We start from the raw sequence: 12,703 nt of genomic DNA, 5'->3' as shown, positions 1-12,703 counted from the left end.
ATCAATTCAATTTCAGTAAGATCATTCAGAAATTTGGCGTGTTGGGATCCGTTTCAATATAACAAGTCAAGAATTATATATAATGTCATTTAGTTAATTACAACTGAGACTAAAGAGTGACATGAAATATTTGTTTTTTAGTCTAGTTTGTCTTCAATGTATAGATCTATGCAGATTCACTAAAGGCATTGAGGCTAACTTGGTACACATGCTTTATACCCTAATTACCAGAAAGTAAAAGAAAACACAAGTCACTAGCAAGCGAGCGAGTTTAATTTATTACTAGGATTTATCATTTGGTACTATTGTTGAGAATGTGTTTTGAACTACTGAAAGCATGTAAATGGTTGTGTAGGAAAATGAAGAAATTTTATGCATTATTGAATCATGTAAATTGTTATTTTAATTTGTATTATAATTCTTCAAAATATCGTACATTAAGACCTGAAATCAACAACATTGATCTTAAGAAATTTAAAAGCAAGGGGAAATCAGTATTAATGTTATAGTCCTACAAAAATATGAGAATCTTTAGTTCCAAGAAATTTAAAGGGAGCTTCAACACTGACTTGCACATAGTAACAATACAAAAATGAATTACAAAAGCAAATGCAATCACCACACAATCAAATTGAATTCTTCATCATGAACTTGAGCTTCTTTAGAATGTTGATTGAAGTTGATCAATGATTTTCTTGTCCACCTGGAAAGCCTTTGCAAGAACATCACCAGAGATGGATGGATTTGATCCAAACACAGAATTGGCGACAGTGATGATACCGGGATTCTGGCTGCTCAAAGCAGAGAGCGAAACAGCATTTCCATATCCCACATTTCTTTGGAAGTGAGGAAGTCCTACTGGGAAGACAAACACATCACCCTTTTGAAGGACTTTTGAGATGAACCGGTTTTCTGGGTTGGAGGCCACAAAACCAACCTCAAGGCTGCCTTCTAACACTGTCAGTACCTCGGTGGCACGAGGGTGCATGTGAGGAGGAATAAGACCCCATGGCGCATAGTCTAAGCGTGCCAAAGCGATGCCAAGGGTGTTCAAGCCAGGTAATTGTGCCACTGTAACGGGTGTCACCTTAGAACCAAGGGGGTTCGAGGTGTTGCCAACAAGATGGAGGCCACTGAAGGAGAAATGACTAGCTTGAACCAGCTTAGAGTCCAAACAGGCAAGGCCGTTAACTCTTACTGTAAAATTGAACAAAACAAATGAGAAACAAATTTCAAATCCAAGACTTCAATTATAAGGCAAAAATGAAACTGAATTATATAGAATGTAAAGCAATAACAATGTCACAAACCTGAGCTAGTAGTATCTGCAACACAGAAATCTTGCAAAGGGCTAGGCTCAAAGGCAAATGCCAGAGTGCAAGTGACAAGCAGCAAAGTTAGCAGCAGAATGTGGCTTTCCATTTTACACTGCAAATAATTATAGCAAAGAAATTGATATATGAAATCAAATTGCTCGGAGGACTTGTAGATGTGCTACAAAAGCTCTGCAGGCTTTCTATATATATAAGGGAAGTGGATGGTATTCAAATTTTAAAATGAAGAAAAAGTCCATAACAGGATAAACTGCCGGCTAAAAGCACACACTGACACACATATATATCAAAAGTTCCAGCAAGTTCAAAAACTAGCCGGCATAAAAACATTCACTAATTCTGACATGCTAAACAAACAAATAAATTTTTTTGTGAATTGGTCAGAATATCATTATGTCGACATATTGCATCAACATCATGGAGCAATAAGATATAATATATTTTCTGCAACATCCACACAATTATATGTTGACGCTTGGCACAAACTTAACTATTTTCCGCCTCCAGATATGGATTTAACTACGACAGAAAAACGAAAACCACTAAATTGATTTGTAATTTCGTGGTACTTTCCACTGGTACAACTACTGCTTGGCAACCCCATGGTCTGTCCTGCACTCATCCGAATCACTTTTTTTGGGGTTAACAGGTATAGTGCTTCAAATTAGTAATTGACACCTTAGTACAAGAAGCACATCTTTTAATAGATATGACAACCTTTTTAGGAACTTAAATGTGTCCCAAGTTTTGATATTGACTGCGCACAATTAATTAAAAATTTAAAACTACACAAAAAAGGCCACATAACAGCACATTCATTGCCAAATTGCCACACAAACACAATGAATTTCGTCATGGCTCAATCCTTCATGCTTTATAGTTACTGCTCAATCCTTCATGCTTTATTGCATTTGGACAATAACATTATTAACACATTATTCTGACCGTATATTTTGTTCTAAGAGTCACGCAGCAGTACAATCTTGAACAACAACCTCCTGAAGACTAGTCGGAAAATCACAATCTCAAGTCAGCCATTCCTTTCTGCTCGTAATAATTTCAGTCCTTCACTACTGCAATAGAGGCGGGCTGCATTGAAGATTCAGTAACAAGATGACAATCCCCTCCAATGACAACATCTTGAAGAGTCCATTTGATAGCCCATTTAACCAATTGCTAGCAACTAAAGCTTCTGTGAATAAAGCCAAGGCCACCTCAGAGAAGAAAGTGTCACAATTATTTTGAGGATCAAAAGTGATAATGGCTGCAAGCAAGTTCAAAGCTCAGCTAGGAAAAAGTAAGGTGTATGCCTAATTCATTTTGTGAACAATAAAGAAAATGTACATTGTTGCTACAACATTCTGTTTTAAGCCTTTATAGAATGTACATCAAACCAGTATAACCTATTAAAATTATCCTAAACCATGTCTTCCAAATATTTAGTCTTGCCACATAAGGTGAGGTGCACCATATGTGTGTTTGTGTGTTTTCTACATGCCTAGTCAATTCAATTTCAGTTAGACTGTTCAGCAATTTCGTGTATTGGGATACCTTTCAATATAACAAGTCAAGAATGATATATAATTTCAATAAGCTAATTACAATTGATAATAAAGAGCCAAAAAAAATATTTTATTTTGTAGTCTAGTTTCTCTTCAATATATAGATCTTTACAGATTCACTCCAGAGGAGTTTTTCATAGAACTTGCCAATAACAAATTTATTCCAATGGGGAATCCCAGCTTCATTGAGGCTAACTTGGCACATGCTTTATACCCTAGTTACCAGAAAGTAAAAACAAAACACCAGTCATCAGCAGCGAGCGAGTTAAATTTATTACTAGGGTTTATCAATTTTTTGGTACTATTGTTGAGAATGTGTATTGAACTACTGAAAGCATGTAAATGGTTGTGTAGGCATATGTAGAAAGAAATTTTATGCATAATTGAAATTTCTTATTATCAATGTTGTTGATTTTAACTTACCCGGAAAAAAATGTTGTTGATTTTAGGTCTTAGTATGTGAGATTGTGAAGTATTATAATATAGATTAAAATAACAATTTAAAGTAACACAAAAATATGAGAAGCTTTAGAGTGAGCTTAGTAACATTCCAAGAAAGTTAAAGAAGACTTCAATATTGACTTGCACATATATAGTAAAAATACAAAAGTTTGATTTTGGACAAAAGCAAATGCAATCACCACACAATCAAATTGAATTCTTCATCATGAACTTGAGCTTCTTTAGAATTTTGATTGAAGTTGATCAATGACTGTCTTGTCCACCTGGAAAGCCTTTGCAAGAACATCACCAGAGATGGATGGATTTGATCCAAACACAGAATTGGCGACAGTGATGATACCGGGGTTCTGGCTGCTCAAAGCAGAGAGTGAAACAGCATTTCCGTATCCCACATTTCTTTGGAAGTGAGGAAGTCCTACTGGGAAGACAAACACATCACCCTTTTGAAGGACTTTTGAGATGAACCGGTTTTCTGGATTGGAGGCCACAAAACCAACCTCAAGGCTGCCTTCCAATACTGTCAGCACCTCGGTGGCACGAGGGTGCATGTGAGGAGGAATAAGACCCCATGGTGCATAGTCTAAGCGTGCCAAAGCGATGCCAAGGGTGTTGAGGCCAGGTAATTGTGCCACTGTAACGGGTGTCACCTTAGAGCCGAGGGGGTTCGAGGTGTTGCCAACAAGATGGAGGCCACTGAAGGAGAAATGATTAGCTTGAACAAGCTTAGAGTCCATGCAGGCAAGGCCATTAACTCTTGCTGTGAAGTTGCACAAAACAAATGAGAAACAAATGTCAAATATAAGCCAAATATGAAACTGAATGACATATAATGCAATATATAGCTGACAACAAGGTCGAACATGTTAGTAAGTTGTAACAATGTGACAACCTGAACTAGAAGGATCAGCAACACAGAAATCCTGCAAAGGGCTAGGCTCAAAGGCATATAAGGTAGTGCAAGTAACAACCAGCAAAGTTAGTAGAAGAATGTTGCTTGCCATTTTACACTGCAAATAATTATAGCAAAGAAGTTGATATATGAAATCAAATTGCTCAGAGGACTTGTGGATGTGCTATAAAAGCTCTATAGGCTCTCTATATATAGAACTAAAGTGAAGTGGATGGTATTCAAATTTAATAATGAAGAAAGTCTGTAACAGAATAAAGTGCCGGCTGAAACCACACACACTGACACACACATAAATCAAAAGATCCGACGAGTTCATCCTAGCCGAGCAGCCTGCGTAAAAACAGTTAGCTAATTCTGATACACTAAACATACGAATCCAAATTTGTATTAAAATACATTGCTTCTAGCGCTATCCAAGAAAAATACTCCTTAAAAAAAAAAAAAAAAAGAGAGATAAATACTTGGTGAAAATATCATTAACATATTGCATCAACATCATGGAGCAATAAGATATATAATTTCTGCAACTTCCACACAATTATATGTTGGCATTTGGCACAAATTAACTATTTTCCATCTCGAGATATGGATTTAATTTTAAACCACGATGACAAAAGAGATTTCGTAGTACTTTCCATCCACCCAAACTCGTAATAATCATACCACTCTGTCTACCGGGGCACCTCTCAAGTGGGGCACAGTTGGGCGCCGGCGGGCGCTCGACGTGGTAGAAGTTCAAGGACTGAGTCATGTGGGAGAAGAATACACCTCTAACTGTTGGGATTTATATGCCCTGGCATAGCAAATTCCTGATATTTCTAAAATATTTATATTTTATACAATTGGTGAATTCAATGTATTATATTTCGATAGTGTCCATTTGATTACAAGAGATATTTATATATACGTATGTGATGGCAATCAATGCATGATATATAAATAGTAATCATAAATGGTTCTTAGTCGATAATTATGGATGGACTCATAATTAATTAAGATTTGAATTGGATCTGCGTTAGGTTGAGATATATTGCGAGAGCCGTCGTATGCAATTGCTCCCTATCACTGTCATGGCATTTGACTCTTAAGCATGAGAAAATTATAGACTCTTTTATTAATTAATAATTACTTTGATTTGTTAGACGGATTCTTCGGGATCCTTAGATCGACACTTTGGGTAGTTATGTAATTAATAGTCAGAGGGTTATATTTTCAATATTTGCATCATTGCTACTTGTATTTATTTTGTATTAATTATGGTTGATCACAAAGTAAATTCGAAGGCCTTCGTGTGTTTTTAGACAAATGATTTATTATATATTTATTTATTTAAATTATTATTTTTGTCAAATAAATGTTTTATTGTGATCGAGCCAGAAATAATTAATGGTACCAAAATAAATATATTAATTAAGTAGTCGGATTGATGGCTTTATTTATCCAATAACTAATTTTGCATAGAGGTGTCAAAGTGCAATATTGACTTAGAGGTTATTTATTATTTAATTGGAGTTCAATTAATTTCTTTTAGTGGAGTAGAAATTAATTTATGAATTAATTGAATTGGGTCCATAGACCGGACCAATTATTAATTCATTGTAGCCAATAAAATAATAAGCCCAAAGGATTCTCGCTTATAGCCTAACTTGATATTGGAATCCTGTTAGATTTGAGACATTTGAATTAGAGATTGAGAAGGATTTTGTTACGACCCGACAATTTCAATAAAATCCTCAATTTATACAGTTTCAAAGACATCAAAATACACCCAGAATCATAAAAATTGTCCTCTCTTTTATACAAAAATCAATTTTCTCAAATATACAAAAAATCTCTAATAAAATATATAAAATCCTGCAACGCCAACTCTTCATCCTAAGCTTGTATCTACAATCCCCGTCCATCCTCGGTATCTGAAACTGGAGGGTGGTGAGACAAAAAGTCTCAGTAGGAAAAACCATAACAAGAATCTCATGGAGGTTTAATAAAACAGTTTCACAAAATAAACATATACAGGTGAGTATAAACAAAATAAATATGCATTTAATCAAAACATTTCATAAAACATTTAATCAAAACCTCCCCATGCCATTCAAGGTATAGAGAACCCTATACTGAAAATCATCAAGCCTCAAGCTCCGGCCTCCTCTGCAACTCTCGGGTCACTCACTGTCTGCTCAAACTATCTCTGTCTTCACTCTATTTTTCCCTCTCAAACTCTCTGTCTCGGCTCACTCTATTTTTTCTTCTGTTTTTGCGTACACACAACACTCTCAATTTCTAAGCCAAATGAACCGACACAATGCACAAATATCAATTAAAAAAAACTTCAACTCGGTCCCGCCACGCACTATCTTTTCTTATCATTTCGGCAATTCCACATGCACCATCAGAAAACAAAACCAATTTCAACCAAATACAGTCTCACTCTGAAACGTTAGACAACCCATGTGAAAAGCTAAGAAAATCAACTTGTGGGACCCACGAAGTCCCATTCTTTTTTTTCGACCTTTTCTATTTTTGGGCACCAGGTACACCCTTTGGCAGGATACAAAATATATATATAGATATATATAACAATAATAATATTATTAATATCATAAGTCAAAAATAATAATACTTCGTCCATATCTTCACATCATTATACCAAAAGCTTACTCCAAACCCACGTAAACAAAGCTAGAGAAAAAGTGGCCAACAAGTCTCATTGGTGGGACCTACTAAATCATTACAACTTTTTCTTCATCTCCCATCACAATTCAGCTCCTGCTCCTCTTAATCCGACTGACACAATATATATATATATATATATATATATATATATATATATGATAAAATTAAATCAAAGTTCAAAACCCACTAATTTTAATAAATAGTTAATAAATATAAACAGTCTAAAAATCATAAAATACTTAAATTAAAAGCTCAAAAATTCGGATCATCACAGATTTGTTGTTTCCTTTTCTTTATCTTTATGTTGCCTATAAATATACATGGTCTATGTATATTTTAGGGGTGATTTTTGGTAAAAGGAAAAAGGAACCTATTTTCTCTCTCTAGAATATTAGGGTTTATGTTCTCATCTAATGTAGGCTCTCACAAGTTTAGTTTTTCCAAGGTCATTCATGGAGGCTTATGAGTGATTCCTAAAGGCAAAACAATTACCAAGAAGATGGAGATCCAAGGAGAAGGCATCTTGCAAAGGGATCTACAATAAGTGAGAACATTCACTTTAGAGGAAAGTTTTAAAGGTTTACTCAGACCTTTGATGTAAGTATTCAATCTGTTAATTGAATGATACATCATATTTTATTTTTGCATAAAACTTGTCTCTATGTGATGAATCAAGATCTATGAATCAAAATCCCTCAAAAAGTTTTTAAAATTTGCACGTTTCCCAACAGTGGTATCAGAGTATGGTTTGATTCATTATTAGAGATCATATTTTTATCAAAATTCATCATTCATGGATCCAATTTTAATATGCATATATTTATTTATTGATGTTTGTTGATGTATGAATTAATATATTAATATATATTGATATATGATGATGTATGTATAATTGTGAATAGATGATGATGTGTGATTGGGCCATGGATGAAGCTTATAGGTTTTCGAATGTAATTTTATTTTTGGATGAATGTAATTAAGGCTTTGATTTAGCCATTTGAAAGTTCAATGATGTAATTTAAATTTTTTTTTTTCATTGTATTTCAAATTGTAAATATTTTTAAAGCCATGTAATCTTTGTCAAAGGATGATATGAAGCTTCAAGAAGGTCCAGAAGGGTTAAATTAGGCTTCAGGAATTTTTTGAAATTTTTCTAGAATTTTTCGGAATTTTTCTGGAATTTTTTGGGCTTAAATTGTATTTTCTGGGAATTTTTTATTATTTTTCCTGGATTTTCCAAGATTTTCAGGCGGCTGGAGTGCGCCGCCGTCAATAGTGGCGCCGGAGACAGTGGCCAAGAGATCCGGTGTGGCGCGGTCCACATGCGGCCGCATCAACCACCCTTGGATCAAAGATCACCCCTGGAGATGATATGGTGCAGCGCACCTACATAAAAAACGGAATGCAAAAACCAATAGACACGCGCGTAAAGGACACGAGCTGACCATGCCAGGCCTAATCAGGCATGTGCAATGCGTTGGCCCTTGGCAAACGCGCTTGGGTCCGCGTCATAACGCGTGGAAGTGCTTCAAAGCGCGTGGACGCGCGTCAGAGCGCGTGGACGCTCGTCAAGGCGCGTGGAAATGCTTCAGAGTGCATGCTTGGCACGTGGGGCTGTTGATTTGCTTCCTGCTTATGCACCATAGCATATGATGGACCCTCAAGCATGAATAAATGCATTTTTGAAGATATTTATTGCCCGAAAGTGGTATTTAATATTATTCTCCATTATTTAAAGATAATGGGAGTTTAATAGGGCGCAATAATGATAGCATTTAATAATTATTTAGTTTTTAATGTTAAAAGCTAAATCCATTGGCCATTTTATCTACTTTATCATTTATTTATCTATCATTTATTGATGTATGTGATGCATGGAATAGATAATTGTTTATTAATTATTATTCATGCATTGGATCCATGATATTTAATTAAATGACTTGATTTATATTAATTAAATTATGAAGATAAATTGGATTTGATTGCTAATTAATTTGAGGGCATTTATTGGGAAACGGAAAAATTATTTTTTGTAAATTATTTTAAAATAATGCCTCAAATTAAATATAAGTGAATAATTTAAAATCCAGATATTTTCTAAATTTAATTAGATTAAAATCAAGGCGTTTAGCATGCATTAAATCATGAAAAGAAAACCCCAATTATGAATGATTAAAAATTAAGTGGGAGCGGGGATTTTTATACATTACCCCATGGCCTTCATTATTAAAACCATTGTAATTAGATCTTCAAAAATAAGGCCCCACACATGATTTGAAGAGTCTTAATATTACAAGAATGGTTGTCTCATGAAAATAATAATATTAAATGTTCATTGTAATTAGATCTTTAAAAATAAGGCCCTACGCATGATTTAAAGAGTCTAGATTATAATGACAAGATATTTAATGTTTTATTTTTCATTAAAACTTTAATAATGTTATACACTCAATCAAAAATCAATAGTGTTAGCTCCCCAATGGAGTGGTCTATACTATGTGATTTTAGAAAGGCTAAACATAAATCAGGAATCATTTCATATAAATAGACAAGGCATTGTCTTAAGAGATATGGAGATGATGGGATTTGCCCGCCAATAGCAATAATGAACTTCGCCAACCGAATAAGTTATTAGCGTATTGGTTATCCGATTTTTCATGCAATAGTTAAAGGACCCACATACTATTTTAATGGACGTGCTCGCCTAATAGCAAATGAATCTCAACAATAGTAATAATGAACTCCTCCAATAGGATAAGTTATTGACACATTGATTGATTGATTTATTATGTTACAGAGTTGAGGGACCCACATTAATTAAAAGGGATTGTTTACCAATAATGATAATGATCTCTTATTCTATTTGAGATTTATTATATTATGTGGTTAACAAACTCATTTTAATTTTGAATATGCATGATAATATTAATAATTCACCTTGCATATTGTATGAATGCATTTATATTCAGATTTATTATGTTTAATCCATGTTATCTGCCTGCTAACATATCCAATGTATGTGGACCTCATTTGTAATGACTGGAAAAGGAACTTAGATATTTTATTCACAACGTAAGGGTACAAAATGTATTGAATACTCCTATACCTAATTCATTTACTTTAAGATACTTAATGAGATGTTTTAGTGAGATTAGATAGGGCGTATGCCTACGTACTATGTCAGACTTGAACACCATCAAGATAGCCTAAGGAACTCCAGTATGAAATTGTATTTTGAAAATGATTGTTTATAATTAAAAAATTAGCTGGAGATCAATAGGGCTGACTTGGGTGGTAAGTTTCAAGTTGACATGATTATTACCTTGTTACCAAACTCGTTCGACTCTTTTAGAGTGAACTAAATAAGGAATCAGTTTGAGTTCACACTCGCTGATATTCTTATAGAATTGGTACAGATGAATGGATAATCAATAGTATGGGCATTCCTATCAATCTAACCTAGTCTATACTATCTTCTTTTATGCCCAAGTGGACGGGCAAAACAAAGAAGAAGGATGATAATAGGACTAGGCTAGCACAAAACATGGGTATCCAAAAGGTTAAAGGGAATAAGGCAGTGTATGTTGAGGGCAAATTAAATTGTTTCTTTTGCTGCTAACGAAGACACTAAAGGACGAACTGTCTAAGCAATGACATGGCATAGGAAAATATATATTTAATCATTGAGCCATGTTATGTGGTTGTATCTATTAATTCCTGATGGATAGATTCTAAAGCCACTAAACATTTTTGCAATTCGTTGCAAGGATTTCAGGAATCCAGAAGCCTCGATGATATGGAATATATTTGTACTTGACCTGATGTCAATGTTGTAGCTAAGTCAGTGGGAGTATTACATCTGAAATTAGAGAGTATGAGGATATTAGTATTAGAGAATTATCTTTATGCACAGAAGTTAGACGCTATCTAATTCTTGTTTCACTTGTGGTTTATAAAAACTGGATTGTTATTTTGCAAAACTGGTTTTATATAATTGAATAGATATGCGATTGCTTCTAGTGCATTGAAAGATGGTTAATATACTGTAATCACAAACTTTTAAGATTTGCAGGATGTAGAAACTAATGTTGCATCTTCTAGATTGAATGTTAAGAGAAAAATTGTTATTCTTGACCCATTGTATTTTTAGTGTCTATTTTTAGGTTGTAATCAGTCAAAATGAGATTCAAAGATTAGTCAAAGAAGGTTAATTACCTAGTGAGGCAGAGGACCCTAATCCAAATTTATGAATCCTGTTTTGAAGGATAGATAACTCTAAGGGCTTAATCAGCCAGATGAAATAGACATAAAAGACAATTGGAGTCGGTACACACAGAAACATGTGGTCTTATGAACATCCAAGCAAGATTACTCACGTTTTGGATAAATTTATCTGATGCGACACAAGTCTTAAATTTTTGATATATTCCGAAAGTGTCAAGACTGACGTGGAGCACAGATTAGGTAAACTTATCAAAACAGTTCGATCTGATCGTAGATATGAGTATTTCTTGGGATAGTGCAAAGACTATATAGTCAATGAGGGTATTGTGTACCAGTTTTTCGCAATGGACGCTCAATAGATTGAGTTGTCAAATAGGAATAACAAAATTTCTGCTTAACATGGTTAGATCTATGAACAGTTATGCTACATTATCTCTTTCATTTAGAGTTTAGCGTTAATGATGTCGATGCGTATTATGAACTGCATTCCATCTTAGTCTGTCTCAAGGATACCGTTTGAGTTGTGTTTTTGACTAAATATTAGTTTGAATCACATGCACATATGGGGTAGTCTTGCACATGTGCGTTTGATATGGACAAGTAAGTTGGAAGCAGATCATAGGCATGCTAGATTTGATAGCTATTCTAAAGTCACTAGGATGGATTATTTTATAATCTCAAAGATAAAAGTTGATTGTTTTCACTCACTGTTTATCTATAGGAGAATCATATTATGAATCACATACCTGGTAGCATAATGTTAGAGTATTTGGTATAAGTACCAGATGTACCACATGTGAACACACTTATTATAGAGATTGAGAATAATATATGAATTCCCTATTGATGCGTTAGCATCATCTAGTACACAGATTCCTGCATCGGTACATTGATGTAGTGGGAGGATTATCATCCAATCCGACAGAATCATGTTTTTAGGTGAGACCATTATGGACATCCCTGTTAAATATGAGTTGGACCCAGTAAGCTACACGGAAGCGTGAACCGATATGGATACAGATCATTTTGGTGAGTTACTATGAAATCAGAGTTGGAATCTATGTATTCAAATAAATTCTGAGATCTTGTAGAACTTTCTAGTAAGGTGATTCCTATGGAAGGTAAGTTAATCTACAAAAAGATACTAGAAGATTTCTTAGTAAATAAATCAAAAGTGTACAAGGGAATGTGGACATCCTACTCATTTAGAATGATGTGGAAGTTTTGTCATCGATAAAGAGGTAATTATTCAATTACTTTTAAATGAAGGATTTTCAAGATGTAAGTTATATTCCTAGGATCAAGCTTTTGCAAGATCAGATTAAAAGGAAAATAGGCTTATCTTAATAATCCTACATTGATAAAGTTTTGACCAGGTTTGGTATGCATAACTCAAAGAATGAGTTCTTGCTTTATTGATATGGACTACTCTCTCTAGTAAGTAGTTTTCCAAGACTGGCAGAGGAGATTGAGCAAATGAGACTGGAACTATATGCTTTGGCATATGGAAGTCTCATATATGCCATGGTCTATACCAA

The 12,703-nt window shown here is 34.3% G+C and overlaps 2 protein-coding genes across 2 annotated transcripts; both read right to left on the bottom strand.

The window, feature by feature from the left end:
• Nucleotides 1–661: 661 nt before the first annotated feature.
• Nucleotides 662–1,422, bottom strand: LOC132315413 (putative germin-like protein 2-1). Its single transcript, XM_059813899.1, has 2 exons — nucleotides 1,311–1,422; nucleotides 662–1,197 (listed from the first exon to the last, which is right to left on the bottom strand). Exons 1-2 carry the CDS (start codon nucleotides 1,420–1,422, stop codon nucleotides 662–664), a joined length of 648 nt encoding a protein of 215 aa, XP_059669882.1.
• A 2,157-nt stretch (nucleotides 1,423–3,579) lies between these two features.
• On the bottom strand, nucleotides 3,580–4,359 carry LOC132315254 (putative germin-like protein 2-1). Its single transcript, XM_059813886.1, has 2 exons — nucleotides 4,248–4,359; nucleotides 3,580–4,115 (listed from the first exon to the last, which is right to left on the bottom strand). Exons 1-2 carry the CDS (start codon nucleotides 4,357–4,359, stop codon nucleotides 3,580–3,582), a joined length of 648 nt encoding a protein of 215 aa, XP_059669869.1.
• Between the last annotated feature and the right edge of the window lie 8,344 nt (nucleotides 4,360–12,703).

Source organism: Cornus florida, unplaced genomic scaffold, assembly GCF_030987335.1.
Source record: "Cornus florida cultivar Cherokee Brave unplaced genomic scaffold, ASM3098733v1 CherokeeBrave_3.0.0_Hap2_Chr01, whole genome shotgun sequence".
NCBI classification, from domain to species: Eukaryota; Viridiplantae; Streptophyta; class Magnoliopsida; order Cornales; family Cornaceae; genus Cornus; species Cornus florida.
Note: the sequence above shows the minus strand (reverse complement) of the source record. Positions and strands in the feature narration are given on the sequence as shown.

Coding starts and splice junctions, on each gene's coding strand:
- LOC132315413 (XM_059813899.1), bottom strand. CDS start 1,422: ATGGAAAGCCACATTCTGCTGCTAACTTTGCTGCTTGTCACTTGCACT. Junction 1,198..1,310: donor TGCAGATACTACTAGCTCAG/GTTTGTGACATT, acceptor TCAATTTTACAG/TAAGAGTTAACGGCCTTGCC.
- LOC132315254 (XM_059813886.1), bottom strand. CDS start 4,359: ATGGCAAGCAACATTCTTCTACTAACTTTGCTGGTTGTTACTTGCACT. Junction 4,116..4,247: donor TGCTGATCCTTCTAGTTCAG/GTTGTCACATTG, acceptor GCAACTTCACAG/CAAGAGTTAATGGCCTTGCC.